This window comes from Lutra lutra, chromosome 1, assembly GCF_902655055.1.
Source record: "Lutra lutra chromosome 1, mLutLut1.2, whole genome shotgun sequence".
Classification (NCBI taxonomy): domain Eukaryota; kingdom Metazoa; phylum Chordata; class Mammalia; order Carnivora; family Mustelidae; genus Lutra; species Lutra lutra.
The window spans coordinates 164,325,875-164,347,368 of NC_062278.1; the positions used below are offsets into that span (position 1 = coordinate 164,325,875).

Below are 21,494 nucleotides of genomic sequence, written 5' to 3' on the forward strand. Positions count from 1 at the left end.
GCCAAGTTTCTGGGACCCTGGTGTCTTACTGGTCTCCGAGGCTCTTTTCTCTTTAACGTTTGCTGCTGTTTAGGGAGCCCATGTTCTGCGCTCGTGTAACACCATATAATGCAACAGCCTGGGAGGGTAACTTTCCCCCCATGTAAACATGCAAAAACCACTGCTCAGAGGGGTTGAGAGCATCTTTAAATTCATCAGCTGCTCATCTGCTCAGCCATGATCCAAGCCAGGGCGTCCCAAGATTTAGGGGTTCATCCCCTGCTGTGCTATGTTGTCCCTGTTGAAGGTTCCTGTACCCCTCCTGAGGTCTCTCTGACCCTGGATCAAGGCACCGCCTTTCTCTCAGTCATGCCCCAGAGCTGGTTCGTGCGTTTCCAGAGCATGGCTGATGAACCTATGTGGGCCAGCCACCTGGGGCCAGGACCCAAGCTGGAATGCATGCAGTTAGGAGCTGGATGCAGATGCGGCGGAGCACGTTGGCCATGCTCCTGGCTTCAGCAGCTGTGCATGTTCTCGGCCAGCAGGAGCCCGTTTGTAAATGCCAGACCGCCACATTGTGTGTGTGCCTGCCCGTGCACATCGGGGCAGGCTGTTACAGAACGCAGTTTGAATTTTTCTCTTTAGCATATATAATATTTTGGGTTTATGTCCTCTAATTATGCAAATAATACTTGAAAATTGTAGAAAATACAAAAGATGCAAAGAAGGAAACGAAAGTCACCTGTAACCTCACAACTAAAAGAGAATCACTAGTCATAGTTTGGGATACATCCTTGTAGTCCCTTTTATGTGCCAAATTGAGATCATAATATTTTCACTTAAAATATTTAATAAATGTATTTCCGCATAATTGAATACTCTTTTTAAACCTGATTGTTAGTGACTACATAGTATTTCATCATGTGGCTCATCACAGGTTTAAAACCAGTTCCCTATTGTTGAATATTTAGGTTGTTCCTAGTTTTAATGCTGCTAAAACTATCATCATATATTTTTACACTTCTCTGATTGTCTCCTCATGATACATTTCTAGAATAAAATTCTAGGTGTAAAGATATATCAATCAGCATCCTAGCCAGAAAAAGAAGATATGACTAAACTGAGATAACCCAGAGAGAGTTTATTTATAGAAAAAGGAACTTAGAAAGGTATGGGCAGGGGATAGGCCAACCACAGAGGAGTCCAGGGTCCTGGGCAGCAGAGCACTCAGTTTTCCTACACCCAAAGGGATGGAGGGAGAGATGGATGAAAGGAACCAGGAGGGACAGAGAGTGCTGGCAAACAAGTGATCCTGGCAAGAGCTGTGACCCAGCAGGGGAGAAACCAGGGGAGGAAGTACCTAACCCCCTCTCCTCCCATCTTCTGCCAGGACCCCTGTCAATCTCTCTTCCCCTGCCTCTTTCGGGGAGTCTGGTCGGGAAGCAGGGACACTTGGCCTGTTGCGGTAACTCCCGGGGTCCATCTCCCAGGGCAGAGGACAGGGTAGAGAAGGGTAGAGAGAAGATCTGGAGGGGATGGAACATGTCTGGCACAAAGAATAGGAATCTTTCCACGGGCTTTTGTTAAATATTTCCAAACTAGCCTCTAGGAAGGTCTTTCCAGTTCGCATACCCACCGGAGGTGGAATGAGTGGCAGGTTGTTGGGCCCTCCTCACCACTGCGCTTTGTCATTTAGAAATCTTGGTCAACTTGATAGGGAAATTATAATGGCTTTTGATTGCTAGTGAATGTTAACATGTATGTGTGTGTGTGTATGTATGTATGTATGTACGTATTCTGACCGCTTATGGTCCTCTCTGATTTGAGGCATAGTATAATGAAGTTCAGGCTCTGGGGTCAGGCAGATCCCAAAGTTTCAGCACCGACACCTAACGGCTATATGATTTTTGGCAAGGAGGAACCTGAGCCTGTTTTCCCATCCAGGAAGAAATAGTATCATAGGGTTGCGAGGTTTAAATGCAGTAATGCATTGAACGCTCCCAGTACAGCACTTGGTACTTGTAAGTACTCTTTATTACGTATCATTGCTTTTCCATTTTTTTCTATTGGAGTTTTAATTATTTTTTATCACCGTACCAATCCTCACATAAAAGGAATACATTCTCTGATGTGTATAGAAAACATTTTTCCAGTTTATCAATTACTTTTTTTATTATGGTAATTTTTGACATACATTAATTTTTTTACAAACTTCACAGTCTTTCTTTTGAAATGTTTTTATGTTTTTCTTTGCTTTATGTTTAGAAAAATCCTTTCCCTCCCTGAGATATATGTACCTTTATTTCCTTTTTTTTTTTTCATTAAATTTTTACATTTAACTCTTTATTCTAGCAGTAATTTACTTTGGTATGTGGTATAAGATAGGGATTTAATTCATTTCCCCCATTAAGCTAGCCTGTTACCGCAGCAGAATAGGCTGATAAATCTATCCCCTTGTCATGGAAAAGAAGCACTAGACAATTAGATGTGCTTGGGTCTTTCTCTGGAAAGACCCTTGAGAATCTAGTCTAAGACAAGAGGGCCTTAGCCAAGAAAGCCACAGTGCTGAGCCTAGGACCTTCCTCAGGATCACAGTGGGATGACCCTGAGGCTTTGCTGAACTCATTTTCTCTGCCTCTCACTTCCCTTTCCCTCCTTTTCCTCTCTCCTCCTCTCTCTTCTTCTCCCATTAGCCTCTCTGCGTCTCCTAATAGTGAAAAGAGAAAGTCATCGAATACGTGTTCTGTCACTGGCACTTGGCATCTCTTCTCCTCCTTGTGCCGGCTCTGCAGCGTAGTCTGTCTCCTCTTCTCTGCTCTACACCCTGAATGACTGTGAGATGGGGACTCAGGTGCCCTGCACGAAGAATGGGTGAGAGCCCTAGAGGAAGGAGAGGAAGGAAGGCTGCTTTTCCCAGGCTTCCACATCTCTCACCTTCCCATGGAGCCCTTACCTTTCCTTGGGTCAGTCTCTTCTCTGTACACGTCCAAGGCAATTTGTGAAAACACAGTACCCACAGGATAAAAGTGAAACATCTTAGTACTGCAGAAAGTGTTCTTGATGCTCTGGCCCAGCCCCTCGGCCTCATCTCCTTCCCTGCTCCTGCAAGCGTCGGTTCACTAGCCTATTATCACTGGTGATTGCGGGACTGAGGCACAGGGAAGCTAAGTGCTTTAACAAGGTCGCACTTGGTATGAGACAGAGCTGGATCAAGGATCAGTGTGTTCTCAGGCCTGAGCGCTCTTATCCATCCCAGCTGCCAGGCAGACTTGTCATCATCCTGCAGCACCTAGCTCAGAAGACACAGCTTCTGAGAGGCCTTTGGATCTCTACCAAGTGGGCAGGACTGCACGTGGTTGTGCACATGGTGCCCTGTCCAGGGGCGCCTTGCCGAGCAGGGGAGCTGGGGCTCAAGTCCAGCCTGCGTGCTGCTCACGCAGTCAGGCTGAATGGAAGGAGTGCCTTCTTCTAATTCATCTGCCCAGAGGGGCATCTCTGTGAGCTTAGCAGTGGCCTTGACGTGAAGCTAGTCATTTCTGCTTCTGCGTCCTCATGGTACCTTGATAATACGGTGTGAGGTCATCCCAGAGACAGAGCGTGTTCCAGGTGTGAGGCTCATTTGGCGGGGAGGAAGCCCAGAGAGGACAGTACGTGGCAGCCCCCTCTGCCTGCTTTTGCTCCTGACCCTAAAAGTCAGAGGCTTCCATCTAGGGTTCTCTGGAAGGAAAGAGGGCATTGCCTCTTTGGGTTTGCCCCTCAGGTTAGAGGAGAACCAAGGAAACTTCAAAGGGCCTGCCTGGAGGAAGAGTGTGTCTAGAGGTCAGAGTGACCATGCAAAGTGCTGTCCTAACAGCCCATGGGGACATGGCTACATCCATGTCCAAGAGCAACGACTGCTGAAAGCCAGGTGGTAGATGGGCCTAATCTCAGACCCAAAACCCTTCTAGTAATTATGACATCAACCCATACATGAACACCAAGTGTGCGCCAGGCGCCATGCTGGGTGTTTCTGTACACTATCTCATTTAATCTCAACAGAAACAAGTATATATTGTTACTCCCATTTGACCAGTGAACAAACTGAGGCTCCAGGAGTTTGCATAACAGCCCAGCTACCAAGTGTAAGAACCAGGAATCAAACCCAAGTTTCCAGACTCCATAGTCTTGGCTCTATTAGGTTGCTTCTCAGCTCAACCATTTATTAGAGACTAGCAGTAATGTCTGGTATTTTACATAGTAAATATTACTGTTTTTTCCTTAGAATGTTTTCTGTGATTAGCTCATTTGAACTTCACAACTCTATGCACTCTGTAGGGTCCACAGGCAGGAGTTGTCACTGCTTCACAGATGCTGAAACCCAGGCCCAGAGAGACTAAGAGCTTTGCCCAAGGCTGCATAGCTTGTGTACGGCGGAGCTGAGTCTGGAATCAGTGGCTCCTGAGCGCCTGGGCCTAGTGACCCACTGTGGGAGCACAGAGAGAGCGTGTGTTAGAAAGGAAACCAGTGTGCTTTGTTGTCACGACTACTTTGCTATACTTTTCATTGCTAGTTTGCTGGACCTAGAAGAGCCAGAGCTAGAGCCCTCCTTCACAGTGACGATCCTGAGGTCCCACAGCAAAAACAGGCACTGGTCTTTCTGCTCAACTGATGACGAGGGATGTGACCTTGAGCGCATGTTCCTTGTCTGATCTTGGCTTCAATCTCTCCTCTGTAAGTGAGGAATGGTAGACTGAAGCCTTCTCCAGCTTTAAAACATTATGTTTTTCTGATATTCCAGGTGAGAAGAGTGATCTCAGCAAAGTAGGGGCAAAGAAGTAGAACGTAGATCGGCCCTCCACCAACTAGCATTAAGCCAACTTAAGACCTGATCAAGTAATTCAGACAAGGTTGTTAATGATTAAGAACAAACTTTCCCGGGTTATCCACTCATCCCAAGGCTGTCTCTCCTGTCACCCTCCACCCTTTCATTCTCTGATATCCTTAATGAAATTCTCTGCATGCGATTTTAATTTTCCTAGTGAACAAGCTAATTAGTGTTCTACAAAAAAAGTGACAACTCTTCAGGGTCGGCAAGTTCTAGAAACCCAGCTCAAACATGCTGACAGCCCTGTGTGAAAAAGAGGGTGTTGATTGGCTCAGTGACTGCAGAAGCTAGGCAGGTGGGATCCAGGTATTGAAATGGGGCATAGGCAACTGTCTTCCTCCATCAGGCCTAGCCTTCCCTGGCTGGCTTCATTCTCAGACACATTGTCACTGTGCAGTGGCTCAGAGAGCCCTCCACTCCAGTCAGTCCAGTGTCCTTTCTTTCACTCAGCAGCCGCAGCAGAAAGAAAACTCTGCTTCCCCAGCACTTCTGGAGAAGTCTCAGATGGAAACTTGTTTGTCTTCCCTGCGTCCTGAGCCTATCTATGACCCAATCCTGAGGCCAGAGGGACTGGGTTCTCTGGTCTGTACTAGCTCTTGAGCACCCCTCGAAGCCAGGGGGTAGCGCCCCACACTTCTGTACCAAGAGGAGGGGAGTACATGCAAATGATGGTTGGGCATAAAAGAACATTCATGAGTACTTATATTATTATATATTTCATTTTCACATCATTTTTTTAACCTCACAGCAGCCTGATGAAAACTGTAAAAGCAGGCATCATTAGGATCCCTGTTTAAAACTAAGGAAACCAGCTCAGAGAGGTTTACATGTGGCACTAAATCACACAGGTAACGGGCGGCAGAGTGAAATCTCAAATTTGATATTTCTGCTTTAAGATCTGCTACCCCTCCGTGTGAAATCATTGATTAGACCCCTTGAATTACTATTGCCTGTGAAGAATTTTGTAGAAAGCAGATCATCAAAGCCAGTCTGCTGGGACCTGGAAATGGCTCCTACGCGTTGATACCATACCTGCTGTTGAATGATTTGACCTTCTGGGTCACAGCGCACGCATCAGGCATGTTTGCTTAGAAGGCCAACCGACAGAAGCACTTACACCTAGATGCCCACAAGAAACTGTACTTTTGTTTTACACTAGTAATAAGTATTGTTATGTGAAAATCCGAAAATGAAGAAAAGAATAAAGTAAAAACCACTGCTAATCCTATCAGCCAGAATTGGCAAATGTTAACATTTTGGCATGTATCTTTCTGGAAATTTTTCCTACATGGGAAATACATAAAATATGCCTTTATAAAAAACGGAATTACAGTGCACAGGTTCTGCTGTTTCACTTCCCAGCGTTTCTCCAGGCCAGCTAAGGGAGCTGTCTGCCCTCACTGGTAAGGCAGGAGTAGTCTCCCAAGCTGGGCCCAGCCACCACCCCTTCGGACAGTGGCCTGCCACCTGAGCGCGGGGTGGTCCCCAGTCTTTTGTTCTGCAAACTGCGCCATGATGGGAATCCTTGAAACCCAAGTCCTTACCAGCATCCTCATTGTTTCCTTAAGGTGTATTTCAAGGAGTGAAATGACAGGTTCAGAATGTCTCCTCTTAAAGCTTTTCATATGTATTAAGCCCCCCACCCCCAATGTGGCCTGATTTCCATTCCCATCAGTAGCAGATGGAGTGCCTGTTTCCTGCACTCATCCAATACTCGGTATTATCTTTAAATATATACGTATATTGTCAGGTTGGCACCCCCAAAACTGTATCATCATGTTTAATTTACATTTCTTTGATGACTACTGAGGTTGACCATTAAAAAGTCATTTTTAATTATACTGAAAGCTTCTCCCCTTGCGCCTCTTTTTTATGCCAGTCTGTTATGAATTTTGTGAGGGTTTTTGTATCAACACTGAGTTGAATAACCGGCTTGAGTGTTGCACTCAAGGGGGCAATTTTCAGTGATTTGACATTAAGCGAAAGGGACATTTACGTGATCTTCCAAGGCCGCTGGCTTGGTGCCTGTCTTAATTTCACGTCTTAAACAGGGGAGTCAGTTCATTAATATTTCAGTGGATGCCAGGGGTCATCCATGAGATTATGGCTACCCCGGAAGGCAGAAACAAAGTCCAGTGTGACCTTGATAAGCTGGAGAAAGAGACTTAACAAAACCGATGAAACACAGGAGGGAGAAAATGCAACACGATCTATTTAGGGAACAAAAGCCAGCCCCCAGAGTGAGATTAAAAGAAAAAGAAAAAGCCTGGAGAATCCAAGCTGTCCAAAGGTCTGGAGCTTCATCAGAGTGGCCTCCTGCTGCCTCCGAGCCACAAGATCACGTCCAATGGGGAGAGAGCAGCTTGAGCGCTGTGTTAAATTCAGACCGTGCTGCCTGAGTCCGGAAACCTTACTTTCCAGCTCGCGTAAGCTAGCTTCTTGCCTGTGAATCTTGTTCGCTTTTCAGCAGTTCACTCAGCAGATATTTACTGTGTACCTAACTCCGCTGATTTTGTGACCACTGGAACAACTGTGTGGTGAATCCAGAGTTTCCACAAGAGATGAAGAATGACAGGGAGAGGGGGCTGAGAATGAGGGATAATCCCAGTTGTCGAGCCCCAGGCAAAGGAGACTAAATTGGAACAACTGAGAAAATATGTAGGTTTTTATCCCGAGGGAGATGCTTCCCAGAAGTTCCTCGTGTAAACAGACAAAACAGAAATGGGCTAAAGTTGTACAGGAACCACAGCAGTTGGGTTTAAGGAATTTGGGGAGAAAACAAAAGCTACCAACACAGAAATGCCTCTCTAAGGAGGTATATTCTCGAAGAGGGTGGCAGCCCATCTTACCTAGACTTAGCCATCTCTTGTCCAGATGACCTCCCAGGTCCCTTCTTGAGCTAGAATCCTAGGTCCTTGAAGGTTGTAGGGTGTCCATTGGAGTCCCATTGTAGGAACACGTGCCCGTGGATTCACCTGCAATGAGCTGGGGCATGTGGAGTATGACAGCAGTGTGACTTTAAGAGATGGCCTGAGGGAGAAGAGCAGGCCTTCTGGGCGAGCTGATCTGAATGTATTATGTCAGTTCACCTCAGCCTCAAGGTCCCAGGGGGTGGTGGGCGGGCCTAGAAGCTGGTTAACCAGCATTCTAGCCCCTGGCTGTAGAACCTTGAAGCTGCGCCTTGAGCCCTTACTTGTCAACTAGTCTGGTGATCCAAGCCCAGCTTCCAAGAGATGGCCCATGGCTTGTGGTGCAGATGGAGGGGGAGAGAGGATGCTCCTCTGTTATTTTGCTCCTCCCCCTGCGTCTGAAGCAGAGTCTGGGCATTGGCCTAACCGAGCAGGTGTGTCTGGAAAGACTGGCTAACCACGCACAAGCCTGGGTTTTACAACTTTACAGCTGTGATAAGTGTAGTTTCACAATTTAGAGCAAGTGTCCTCGCCTCTGTGAGCTTCACTTGTCCTCGACTATAAAAGGAAGGCTGTGTCCTTTGGAAGTCTGGTTTCCTTTGAGGGTGGGGGGTGGTTTGGGAAGATGTCGTTTCCAATGTAAGCCACCAGGGGGTACTACAATTTCACAGAGCTGCCACCCAGCGTTCAGGGAGGGACGCTGTGGAGGCAGGGGGAAGAGGTTGGTGGAGGCCCCAGGCGTTCCTCTGCAGTCTCACTGATGGCGAGGTGAGACCTTCCGGTGTCCTTGCAGTGTAGCCACTTCCTGACCTCCCATGCTTTGAGGCCAAGCTGGAACTCCCTCTGGATGGTCTGAGCTGTGAGGGACCCCTCACCTCTTTTTAGTGTCCCAACTGTCACTATCTTCCTGGGGCTTTGACTGGCTTTCCTGCTGTCTTGAACGTGTCTCCTGGGCATTTCTGCTTGTACACATTTGTGTCCAGATGTGGGGTGTGCGGGGAGTGCCCTGCTGGTATGCCTTCATCCCAGACAGGTTTTGGGGGTGTGCGGGCCGCTGCCTATCCTGACTCCAGATGCTGAAGTAGATGGGCTAGGAAGCAAAGTCTAGGGCACTAAGCAGAATAGGCTCTCGCCATGTGGAGTCATAGTTGTTGGTGACAGCCGTGGATAGGGCTCAGGACATACTGCTGTCACTGCCCTGGGAGACCAGGGGCTGGGGCAGCCACCTGCCTTGCCAGGCCCTTTGTGCCTCCCCCACTGTAGAGCCATCCTTTCCCCTATCCCTCTCCTTTTCCTGCTCCATTCCCCTGCTATCCTTCTCTTCCTCCATTGCCAGTTTACCCCATTATCTTCCTCTCCAAAATGACTGCCCCAGTTTCCTCTCCCAGGCCAGTGTCACAAGTCTCTGGAAGCCTGGTCTCCTTCCCTGGACACCAGAATGGGAAAAACACATTCTTCCCCGTCCGCCGAGACTGTTAGCCTCTCACAGCAACTGTGTTCCTTTCTCCTGGAGCTTTTGGAAGCTCCTAGTTCGGGATGGCCTGCCCTGTCTCCCCTGCCACGTTTCACTTCTCTTCTGGCGGCCCTGGCATTTTCACTAGCCAGTACTTAAAGTGATGTGCGCTCTCTCTCTGTGTAATTCCTTATTTAAAATATAATTTCAAATTTACAGAAGATTTGCAAGAATAATTCCCACACACCCTTTACTCAGATTCCCGCACTGTCAATATTTTACCAAATATGTGTATGTGCTTATGAACATACAATTTTTTTCTGAACCATTTGACAGTAGCTTGCAGACACAGTGCCCCTTTACTTACACTGCATACTTCAGTGTCTGTTTCTTAAGAACAGAGACATTCTCTTACAGAATCACAGTACAGTGACCATCAGGAAATTGACACGGACACAATACTATAATACGATGACAAACTCTGTTCAAACTTGCCACCCCCCCCCCCCAGTGTTTGCTGTAGCAAAAGAAAACAAAATTATTTTTTATAGTTCACTGTCCAGTCCAAAATTAGGTACTGTGTTTGTTGTCATGCCTCGTTAGTCACTTTTATTCTGGAAAATTCTCCAGTCTTTCTTTGTCTTTCATGACCTCAACAGTTTTGAAAGAGATAGGCTAGTTATTTTGTAGACTACCCCTCAGTTTTGTCTTGTGTTTCCCCATGACTCAGGGTCTACATTTTTGCAGGAATGGCACAGAAGTACTGTTGTATCTTTCTCAGTTAAGCAGACTATGGTTCTCTTCTTGGACTGAGCATGGCTTCTTTACTGGTCAGTCCACATTCATGTTTGGATCCCGTCCCACTCCCCACTCTTCTGGCATCCCCATTTTTGTCCCCCTTGGGTCTGTCCCCTGCCTGCTCACGTTCCACTTCCCACCACACCTCTGGCTCACAGTCTGCACCCCCACTGGGTCTCCCATTAATTTCTTGTTTCTGTGTAAGAGACCTTTCTGATACTCAGGTCATATCTAGGCTTGTCAGGAAAGCATCGATCCTTCCCTGCCCTTCCCTATTCCCTTGATTCACGTTGACTTATTTATCATGCAGACGCTTATCCTGTCTGTCAGCCTGTGGAACAGACTTCCAAAATGGTGCCATTTTTCCCCTTACGATTTTACCATATAAAAATTTAATGATAATAAAAAGGAGGAGGAGATAGAGGAATACTTAAAATCAATCATGCATTTGCTGTGTAGTGTGGGCTGTGTCCAGGTTTTATCTCAGTGCCTCCTGACCACAGCCCTGGGTGCTAGGTACTGTTGTTATCTTACAGAGAAGGAAAACTGGACACGGGGAAGTCAAGCACATGTCCAAGGGCACACTGCTGATTAGGAGTGGGACCAAGATCACACAATAAGAGAAGAAGGAATAACTCAGGATGCTGGGAGGTGGTTTAAAAAAAAAAAAAGTGGGAAAAAATCCTGCTGAGTCTGTGTTCAGGGTGTGGCGTTTACTGATTTTTCAAGTCTCGGGAAACCATAGAACTGGAGAAGTCCAAGGCCTGGTGGGTGATGTAAATTTGGGAGTCTTTAGCAGAGAGGCAATAGAAAAAGCCTTTGGAATCCATGAACTCGCTGAGAAAGGATGAGTCAGGGCCTGGCTATCTGGGAGTGATCACACAGTAGGGAGCCTAATGAAGGAGCAGTCTGTGCCCTTAGAGGCTCTTTTCTCTCCCTAAAAGGGCAGGTCGTGGGTTCAGGAGGCAGAAGTTGGCAATCAAGGGTTCACCTAATACTTACTGTTAAGGGTTTTCCACGCACTTTGCCTCTAGACTAGACCATTTCTGCTACGGGCCTGGCTGTCCCCACCATTAGCCAGAGTGCCCCCTTCTTCCTGTTAGTCAGCCAGTGCACACAGGGTGTCAAGTCTACCCTTGATTCGCTTTGATTTATCATTTATCTTTTTTTTTTTTTAAGATTTTATCTATTTATTTGACAGATGGAGAGCACAAGTAGACAGAGCGGCAGGTAGAGGGAGAGGGAGAAGCTGGGCTCGATCCCAGGACCCTTGGGATGATGACCTGAGCCAAAGGCAGCCGCTTAACCGACTGAGCCACCCACGTGCCCCTGGGGTCATCTCTTGAACCTGTTCTCTCCTCATTCCAATGTCATCATCTGTGTTTATCTCTCCCAGAACATTGCAGCAAGCCCCCAACTCTTTTTCTGCTTTCATTTGTCCCCTCTGTCATCAAATTCTTGCACATTGCTGTCAGGGCAATCTTCTAGCCCTAAAATCTCATGCCTGTAAGGGGTCATATACGTCCATTTCCCCAGCATCCATGTGGTGTGCTATTATATCATCTTCCTGTCAAGTGGCCATCCTGTCCATTCCAATTATATTTTTATGCATTGTATTTCAATTTTAAACAGATCTATTAAAAAGTGCTTACTTCTATTGAAGTAAAATACTTCTATTCTTTTATAAACTTGTTTTATGGGTGTAATTTCCTCGAGTCTCTCTAGAGATGTTAATAAGAAATGCTTCTAAGTTTTCTTTGTTTACTGGATTAACTCTTCTCTCAGAAGTGAGTTGCTTTGCTTTCTCTCCTTCATGCTTCTTCATGAGCCTGGCTTTCCCGTAATGTTCTATGAATCTTGATCATTCTTTGATATTTTTAAAGGTGATACTAGATTGTGCAGTATCAGAGGCTGGTGTGGGTCTCCACAGTATTCTGTGGTCTCTGTTCCAGAAGCATACCTCTCCCCTGAACACCATGGCTGCTTTGTGTAGGGAATAGGTAAGCTTCCCTACAGAGTGTGTGCGGGGGCTGAGGAGAGGAAGATGTTAAGTTACCAATTAACTTAACCAATTAAGTTACCAATCACTTCTACTCAAAAAGAGTACACTTAACAAAAGTAGATTGGGTAGAATTTTTTTTTTTAATTTTAATATATTTTATTTTTATTATTTTTTTAAAATTGCAACTTTTAATTAATTTTTTAAATAAACATATAATGTATTTTTATCCCCAGGAGTACAGGTCTGTGAATCGCCAGGTTTACACATTTCACAGAAACACTGAGTCTATTTTTGATTGGCAACTCACATTGGGTTCATTTTTAATGCTCACTGCATCCCCAAAATAGCCCATCTTAGTATTTGTAGCACTTATAGGACTTTATGTAAGTTATTCTATTTTTCAGTCACAGCCCTGTTTTTTGGTAACAAGACATAATGCCAGGTTATAAGTTCTTTCTTTCTTTCTTTATTTTAACATAGAGGAAGTTTGGTGGTGGATATATGGTCATTTGATGTTTTTATGACTAAAAGTTCAAGGTCAGGTTCTCTTTCTTATAGAATGTAAATGTATACCTACACATGTATATGTAACTGTTATCAAAATTAAGCTTAGTCACTAAAAGAAGATTCACTGTCTGAACTTTCTTCTGTAATTTTTTCACCTTCACCATCAGGCACTGGAGCATCTGGCCTTTCAAGAAGATCTGGGTCTAGTCCTTCTGATATCATTTTGTTTCTTATTGCCATCACTGGAACACCCACTTGAACCATTTTGAGATATCTGGCATATCTTGGATCCTTGGCTACAGTTAAGATATTTTCTGTTGTTACTTCACTTTCCTGTGGTCCAGAGTCTTGTAAACTGTTCTGTTGTGATTTCTCTGAAGTGGTTTCAGAATGTGATTCTTTTGTGACACCAGTGACACTTATAGGTGATACTTCAAATGTCACATCTTCTAGGCCTGGGATAGATGACAACTTTGCATCCAAAATATTGAGAGTTGTTTCAATTTGCTGGATACGAAGAGAAAGGTCTGCCAGTTTCTCCTCACAAACTGTAGAAAAGCGGTTGAGGAACTGTACAGTGTGCACCACAAACTGGTTTAGAAATGCCACCATTCTTTTCTGTTGAATAGCTGGCACCTTGGTCAGGTCTATGCCTGACCCCATGAGAGGAAGCCCGTCCTCATCCATCTCCTCAGCGGGCGGGGGACTCAAGGCTCACGCACTGGGTAGAATATTTTAATTATTCATTTAAATAAATATTCATTTATTTGTTTAAATGATATCTGATTATTCAGTTAAAGATTATAATTTAATATGTAATATATAATTATAATTTAATTATTATAATTATCACTAAGATCATTTGGCTTCAAAAAATTATACTTTTTCTTTTTTTTCTTTTTTTTTTAATTATACTTTTTCTTAATAGGGAATCAATTTTTCTTTTTGTAATAATTCTCAGAGCCATATGGATCCATGTTCTAATTTGAATGCTTGTTCTCTAGGCCCATGGCATAGCTTCCTTCCAGAGATTTATTTTTATGACTTCCTCTCATGTTTCTTGATTCCATGTCTTCTTTGGATTTCTTGGAGAACTTCCTTAAGTACTTCTCTCAGAATCTGTGGATTAAAAAACTTTTAAGTCTTTTGCATATATGAAAATGCCTGTATTTTGTAATCACACTTGAATGATAATTTAGTTGGGTATAAAATACCAGGTTCAAAATACAGTCCCTTCAGAGTTCTGAATGCATTTTCAATTTAGGTTCCTGCAGTCTAGTATTATGAATTAGAAGCTTGGAGATAATTTGATTATTACTTTATATGTTAACCTGTTCTTTCTCTGAGAACTTTTAGGATCTTATCTTACTCTTTAGAATTCTGAAATATGAGAATGAGGCTAGGTGTGAGTCTTTTATCACTTACCTCAATTATATACCCTTTCAATGTAAAGATTCCCACTATGGGATATGGGAAATTTTCTTCTTTGTTTGGTTATTTATTCTCTCCATTTTAAGGGTTCTTCTCTTTTTGGAATAGTTAGATATTAGATTTCTTGCACTGGTCATCTGTATTTTTTAACTTTTCTATCTTGTCCTTTTACTTTTGCTCTTGAGGCTTTTCCTTGACTTTTTTTCTTCCAGCTGTTCTATTGAATTTTTATATTTTGACAATTTAATTTCAGTTTCCACAAACCTTTTTCTTTTCGTCTTATTTTTTTTTAAAGAGATTACTTGATTCTCTTATTGCCCTGTTCTTATTTTAGGGAGACAATATCTTTGGGTCTCTCTGAGATATTAACTGGAATTTAAAAATTATCTTCCATTACCTGAATGTTCTGTGTTCTGTGTTCTTGCTGTCCATAGTTGCTCTCTCTCCTTAATTCTGCTGGGAAGAGGACCTCTCTTCTCCAGTATCTCTCCCAGTGTTTGTATTGGCTGAATGGTTAATTTGTTCTTGTGATCTCATCCGCTTTCCATATTCCCAGAAATTTATCTAAACCTTTACAACTTTAATTTGACAGTTGAAAAGCCATTCTATGATTTGATAGAAATTTTGAGGGAGGAGGCCCAGTTCACTATTTTAAACTGCCTTTCTCATGTCTAAAGAGTATTTTAAAATAGTCTTTGATATTTATTTTGCAACAAAATGGCAGCCAATTAAAGTTGCTACCTAGAAATCACTTCTAGTATTTTGAATGAATCTCCCAACCGAACAGGCCCATGAGTTTCCTTTGTTGTTACCCTGAAGAGGCCTAGGGTTCACTGCAAAACCAGAACAAGTCCTGCTTGTCCAGGAGGCCTCCTAAGTCCCACATTTCGAGACATGGTTCCTAGGAATGGCAGGAAGGATGAAATTCCCCGTAATTGCCAACAGTGACCCTGTCCATTCTGGGAGGCTCTGGGCTCAGCTGGTGGGCTCCGTTAAGCTCTCCTGATATCTTTCTTTTATTTCCCAGCCAGAGCCTAAATCTCAGCAAAAGAGCACAGTTTAGGAACAATGGTCACGATCTCTGTGTCTTGTCTGTCTCTGTGATCAGAAGGTTCTCAGACCTCATTGAGGGTTTTACCAAGAGGCCTCCCATTACAACCCACTGGGAAAGAGATAAAGGGACCTTTTTCTAATGGGTTGTCTGGGGTCTTCTTGGCGAAATCCCCAGAAGAGGAAACACAAATACATTGTAAGAACCATAGAGATGTTAACTTCTTGTTGTGGACTGTTAACGAGGGCTATCTCCCAGGGGTGTGATCACACACACTTTCTTTCTACTTTATACATTCCTGTATTCATAGAATTTTAGTGGCAGATTTGTGTCATTTTCATCATCATGAAGGAAAGAAGGACTAGCCTGGCCCTCGTCTCTCCCACAGTCTGCCCCACATCCCCACCCTCACTGTTCAGCTTTATTTCCCACTCCTTTCCAAAAGGACTGGTAATCCAACTCCCCGCTGTCCCCCTGTGGGTCTCATGGTTGCTTTATGTTATCTGCTCTGTGAATACTGAACAGATCAGTGATGGATGATGAAACTAGCAAATGAGGTTTCTGTCTCTGTCCTTAGATTACGTCTTTCCAGACTTGACTGAGAAAGCGGGTCCAATAGAAGACACCAGCCAGGGTCAAGAGGTGCCAAGTCTGCCCTCTCCCTTGCCCAAGATGAACCTGGTGGAGCCACCATGGCATATGGCTCCTGGAGAGGAGGAAGAGGAGGAGGAAGAGGAGGAGGAAGAGGAGGAGGAAGAGAGGGAGAAGGAGGAGATAGAGAAGGAAGAGGAAGAGGAAGAAGAGGAGCTCCTGCCTGTGAACAGATCCCAAGAAGAAGCCCATACTCAGGTCCACAGCTTTTCTCCCACCAGCAGCAGCCAGATGCCAGGGGCTGCCAAACACAGGCATGAAGAATCTGGGGACCAGGCCTCCTCAGGTGTGGAGGTGGGGAGCAGCATGGAGCCCAGCCTGTCACCGCCTACAGTCACCCCAAGTACAGTGACCCTGGGGGGTCAGGACTTCATCAGCCAGGAGGCAGGGGGCACAATGCTGCCAGCTGAGGGGCATGGGCTAGAGTTTGAGGCCCCTCAGGAAGCAAGCGAGGAGGCCACTGTGGGAGCAGTGGGGCTGGCTGGGAAGCAAGGGGAGGCGCCGTCCTTGGCATCATTCCCCCAAACAGAAGCTCCCAGTGGGGCTGAGAGCCCAGATGAAGATCCCCTTTACCCTGGAGCCTCAGCATCTTTCCCCCTGGCCCCCCGAGATGTGGAACTGACCCCTTCCTCTGCTACTTTGGGGCAAGAAGACCTTAGCCAGCAGCCCCAGGAAGGACAGGCCGCCGAAGCCCAGTCCAGAATACCCTGGGATTCTACTCAGGTAAAGTAAGAACACATGAAGGCCATTTGGCAGCACCTTTCTCTAAGGGGTCTGGTCATCCCCTGGCTGCACGGTGGGGATGGGAGGGTCTGCCAGGCTGAGGTGGGAGGCCCTTGGATAGCACGTAGAACGCCAGCAGAACTTTTGGGATGCACGCCTCACAGCCCTGTACAGGTGTTCTCACCACACTTAACACGCAAAGCTCTTGGAAGAGCTCAGCTTCCCTAGCTTGGTCTTGTTCAGTGCTACTGCTCCTCCCGTGGCCTTCCCACTGTCTGACCTGTGCCGCCCCCCCATCTCCACACCCACCCTGGACGTGCAGTCGCCCTCTTCTCTCCTCCTCACCCCTGCCCAGCACACACGCCCAGGCCAGTGCTCGCACCTGGGAAGGGAGAGAAGGGAAGGGGAGTCCCAAGTTGCCAGCCTGTGCATCTGGCCTTCAGGCCTGTTTTCCTTTGGCCTAGGGCACATGAAACCCCCACAGGGTTGCCACTGAAGGCCTGTAGCTCAGGCCCCTCCTCTCATTGAAGACATCCTCGGTGTGGTCTCTAGAGACATCTGGGTTTGTGAGCCTGCAGCTGGAGCCTGGGCTTGCCACCCTGCAGAGGCTGTCGGCTCCCACCTAGCTGTCACAGACCTGCAGCTGGCCTTCCCATCCGGCTTCTCACAGGGTTTCCATCTATGCTTTCTCCGGTTGCCTTTCCTTGTGCCTTTGTAACTGTGGTCCTTCTTTTGGTCTCACTGTCCAGGTGATCTGCAAAGACTGGAGCAATCTGGCTGGGAAGAACTACATCATTCTGAACATGACGGAGAACATAGACTGTGTGCGTGCCGAGCTAGGCAGGGACCACGGAGAAGGATGGGAGGGGGTGGGCGGTCGAGCCTTGGCAGAGGGGAGCATGCTGGGCGTGGGGAGGGGCCTAGCCTAACCCAGGGGAGGAGCCAGCCCACACCCAAGTCTAAAAGAGGAGTGCCTTCATATGTTTAAATTCCTAAGGGCTCTTTTATTCTTGCCCTACTCTGTTTAATTTCAAGGAATAGTTTTTTTGTTTGTTTGTTTGTTTGGGTTTTTTTTAGATTCTATTTATTTATTTGACAGAGATCACAAGTAGGCAGAGAGACAGGCAGAGACGGAGAAGCAGGATCCCTGCTGAGCAGAGAGCCCAATGCGGAACTCGATCCCAGGACCCTGGGATCATGACCTGAGCTGAAGGCAGAGGCTTTAACCCACTGAGACACCCAGGAACCCTCAAGGAATTGTTTTGTTCACGTGTGCAATGTCTTATCACCTGGAACATATTGAAACTGTCTTTTAAAAGTTGCTTTCCTTATTTGTTGGTTTTGGCCTTGGTTTTCTCACTTGCTTTTGCTCCCCAGACGACTGGCGGGTTCTTTCAGAGCTGTTTAAGGAGGGCTGTCAAAGAGCTGATTGAAGCTTTGAGCTTGGAGTGGGGTTTGTTAACTGGCTTCTCAGGAGGGTGGACTGGCTGGGCCATTTGAGTTTTTAATGTCAACATTTTTAGGTCCTTCCTCTTGGGCGACTAGATTCTTTGAAAAAGGAACGTCTGTCCTACTGGGAGCATAAAGGGCTGGTTGCCAGCGCTCCGGGAGGCAGGGTGGGGAGAGGGCTGGGCGCCCAGTGTTAGGGCAAGTGAGCACAGACAAATTCATTTACTCCCTCTTTGAGCAAGAGCCCCCTCCCACAGTGGTGCCCTGTGTCCTCTGGGTCAGAGGGCCTCTCTTTTACCCTCTTTGCAGAATCAATTTCCAGGCTTCTGCCAGGGGCCAGGGACATTTGTCAGCTCTGCAGTGCTGGGAAGAGGGATTAGGGATCCAGGTGCTTCTTAAACAGCCTCTCAAACAGTTTTCCTATTTTTAGAACCATTTTCATCCTCCCTTCCGAAGGTAACCTGTGCTGCCTATTGAAGAGCGTGTTAGTTGGGGGTTTGACAGTGTAAGTGTGATTGCTTCTCAGCTTGTCCCATTTCAGCTGAGGATCTGGCTCTCTGGGGCTTGCTAGATCAGGAAATTCTAACTCATCCATATACCTCCAGTGCCCAGATTTTGTTGTTCTTGTTTCCTCCTCCGTTTTGTTTTGTTTTTGTCTTTGTGCTTTTAGGCCTTGAAAAAATTCTTTACTCTCGTTTAGTGGGTTTGGGGAAAAGTGAAAGTATATGCCTGTGTTTAATTCAAAAGTGATCCAGAGGTTGTTTTCTTTTTTCCCCACTATAAATAATAAACAAGTAGGTTTTTTTTTTAAACATGATTGATACATTTGACTCTATTGCAGTGACTATTAATTCTTATTGATGCTTTTACATGCCCCATCTCTGGCCAGCGAGAGCCTCTTTGAGTTGGCTTCTAAGTCTTTTTGGCCAACTAATTAATGTTTGATAGTTTCCTTGATTTCTGGTGTGATAGGATGTTTGGGCTCATGTTGTACTTTCCTTCCCCCAGGCAAGAAATCAACATTTCTCCAAGCCCTCATTCCTCTTATTGGGAAATGGTACTTAGAAACCACAGTTAAGGGTCCTTGAGAACCTTAAATTTTGTATGTGCATATTTGAACAATAAAGTCTAAAGATAATGTCTATCTTCTTTCCAAGTAACACATACATATATAAAGATGCTTTCATTCTGCTTTCCCTGTTTTTGTCTTGATAGTTTTTCTCATTTACTATTTGATCACTGCCTAATTAGTCATTACTTTTTTTGATGGATTTTTTTTACCAGGGTAAAAAGATCTAACAAAAATTGATCATCTTGGGACGCCTGGGTGGCTCAGTTGGTTAAGCAGCTGCCTTCGGCTCAGGTCATGATCCCAGCGTCCTGGGATCGAGTCCCACATCGGGCTCCTTGCTTGGCGGGGAGCCTGCTTCTCCCTCTGCCTCTGCCTGCCATTCTGTCTGCCTGTGCTCGCTCGCTCTCCTCTCTCTCTCTGACAAATAAAATCTTTAAAAAAAAAATTGATCATCTTAACCATTTTTAAGGTACTACAATGGTGTTAAGTATGTCAACATTGTTATGAAACAAATCTCCAGAATTTCCATCTTGAAAAATATATTCTGTCCCCATTAATCACTCTCCCAGGCCCCTGATAACCACTGTCCTAGAAATTGGGCTACTCTGAGTATGTCTTACAAGTGGACTCATACAGTATCTGTTCTTCTGCAGCTGCCTTATTTCATTCAGAAGAACGTTCTCAAGGTCCATCCATGTTGCAGTGTGTGTCAGAATTTCCTCCTTTTTAAAGTCTGAATAATATTTCCATGGTATCTATAGGCCACATTTTGTGTATGTATTTGTCTATCGATGGATATTCAGGTAGCTTCCCCCATCTTGGCTGTTGTGAATAATGCTGCTATGAATGTGAGTCCACCAATATCGCTTTGAGACCCTGTTTCAATTATTTTGGGTATGTACACCCAGAAGTGAAATTGCTGGATCATATAGTGCCTCTATTTTTTATTTTTAGAGAAATTTGTGGTGTTTTCCACAGTGACTATACCATTTCACATTCCCACCAGCAGTGGACCAAGATTCCAGTTTCTCCACATCCTCACCAATACTTGTTTTCTATTTATGTGTGTGTGTGTGTTTTTTTAAGATTTTATTTATTTGAGAGAGTATGGGGAGGGTGGGGAAAGGAGAAGCAGGTTCCCCGCTGAGCAGGGAGCCTGACATGGGGCTCGATCCCAGGACCCTGGGATCCTGACCCGAACTGAAGGCAGACGCTTGACCAACTGAGCCACCCAGATGCCCCTGTTTTCTGTTTTTTTGAGTAGTGGTCATTGTAATGGGTATGAAGTGGAATCTTATTATGGGTTTGATTTTCATTTCTCTGATGATTAGTGGTGTTGAGGATCAGTCATTATTATTATCAGTCAGTGCTTATTTTACTTTATTAATACATTTGTTTCTTTGCTTACATGTCTTTTCACATTCCCATTCCTTTCTTGCAAATTTAATTGCCTTTTTCCTGAAATATACCCTTTAGCAGCTCTTTCTACAAGGATATGTCTGTATCAGCCCTTATTAGTGTAAAGAATGTCTTTAATTTTCTCATGTTCTTTTTTGGTAGCTTTTCATTTTGATATAATTTCAGAAGACTGGTGCAAATATATCCTTTGTATCTTTCAGCCAGATTCACCAGCTTTTAGCATTTTTCCAGACCATCTGAGAGTAAGTTGAGACACATTTGAGATATAGTTAGGTTTATTTGTTACTGTTGTATTCAGTTTTGGACCTTACCTCCCTCATCCTTGTTGATTCAGTTGTATTTTGGGCCGTGTAAAACTTCAGTGTGGTTCTAAACATCTAAATGACACAAAAATGTGTGCTTAGAGAAACACCCCTCTCCCCCATCACCTCTTACCCTCCATTCCCACCCACTCCCTCTAGGTAACCAATCTCATTAGTTTCTGCTTATTCTTTCTGGGTTTCTTTTTATAGCAATAAGCAGACAGATATTTCATTTCTTCCATTCTTTCTTTCAGGAAAGGTAGCATACTATTTATATTTTTATTAGTTTGCTAGGTAGCTTAAAAACATAAATTTATTCACTCACTGTTTTGAAGGCTGGAAGTCCAAGATCAAGGTGTCAGGAGAACTGGTTTCTCCTGAAGCTTCTCTCCTTGCCTTGCAGATGGTCTTCTTCCCTCTGTCTTTTTACATCGTGGTCCCTCTGTGCGTGACTCTGTCGTTAATCTCCTCCTCTTGTAAGGACCCCATCCGATCAGATAGGGCCACCCTAATGAGCTCATTTTAACTTAATCACCTCTTGAAAGATCCTGTCTCCAAATACTGTCACAGTCTGAGGTACTGGGGGTTAGACTTCAACATCTGAATTATTGGGGGGACGCAACTCCATTCATACATAACATTACTCTTTTGTGTTTTGCTTTTCTTGCTTAACAATGTATGCTGGAAATCACTTCATGTTAGTTCGTGGAGATTATTCCCAATCATTTTATTTTTACAACTGAATAATAATTTTTACAACTGAATAATAATAACCCCATGATGTATATGTATTTTGGATTATTTATTAAATTTCCTTTGTGGTGGGCATTTGGGTGGTTTCCAGTATCCTGCAGTTATGTATAAGGCTGCTTTGAATGACTGCG

General features: G+C 44.9%; 2 protein-coding genes across 2 annotated transcripts in view; one reads left to right on the forward strand and one right to left on the reverse strand.

Annotated features, from left to right (window-relative positions):
• PODXL2 (podocalyxin like 2) overlaps positions 1-21,494 on the forward strand; it is a 37,383-nt gene that overhangs the window by 6,942 nt on the left and 8,947 nt on the right. The window contains exons 3-4 of the mRNA XM_047743063.1: positions 15,572-16,368; positions 17,118-17,192. Coding sequence (XP_047599019.1) covers positions 15,572-16,368; positions 17,118-17,192 — 872 coding nt within the window. The remainder of the gene's footprint in view (positions 1-15,571; positions 16,369-17,117; positions 17,193-21,494) is intronic.
• On the reverse strand, positions 12,210-13,228 carry LOC125107768 (WASH complex subunit 3-like). The gene has a single exon (XM_047743154.1). The coding sequence runs from the start codon at positions 13,197-13,199 to the stop codon at positions 12,615-12,617; it is 585 nt and encodes a 194-aa protein (XP_047599110.1). The 5' UTR covers positions 13,200-13,228; the 3' UTR covers positions 12,210-12,614.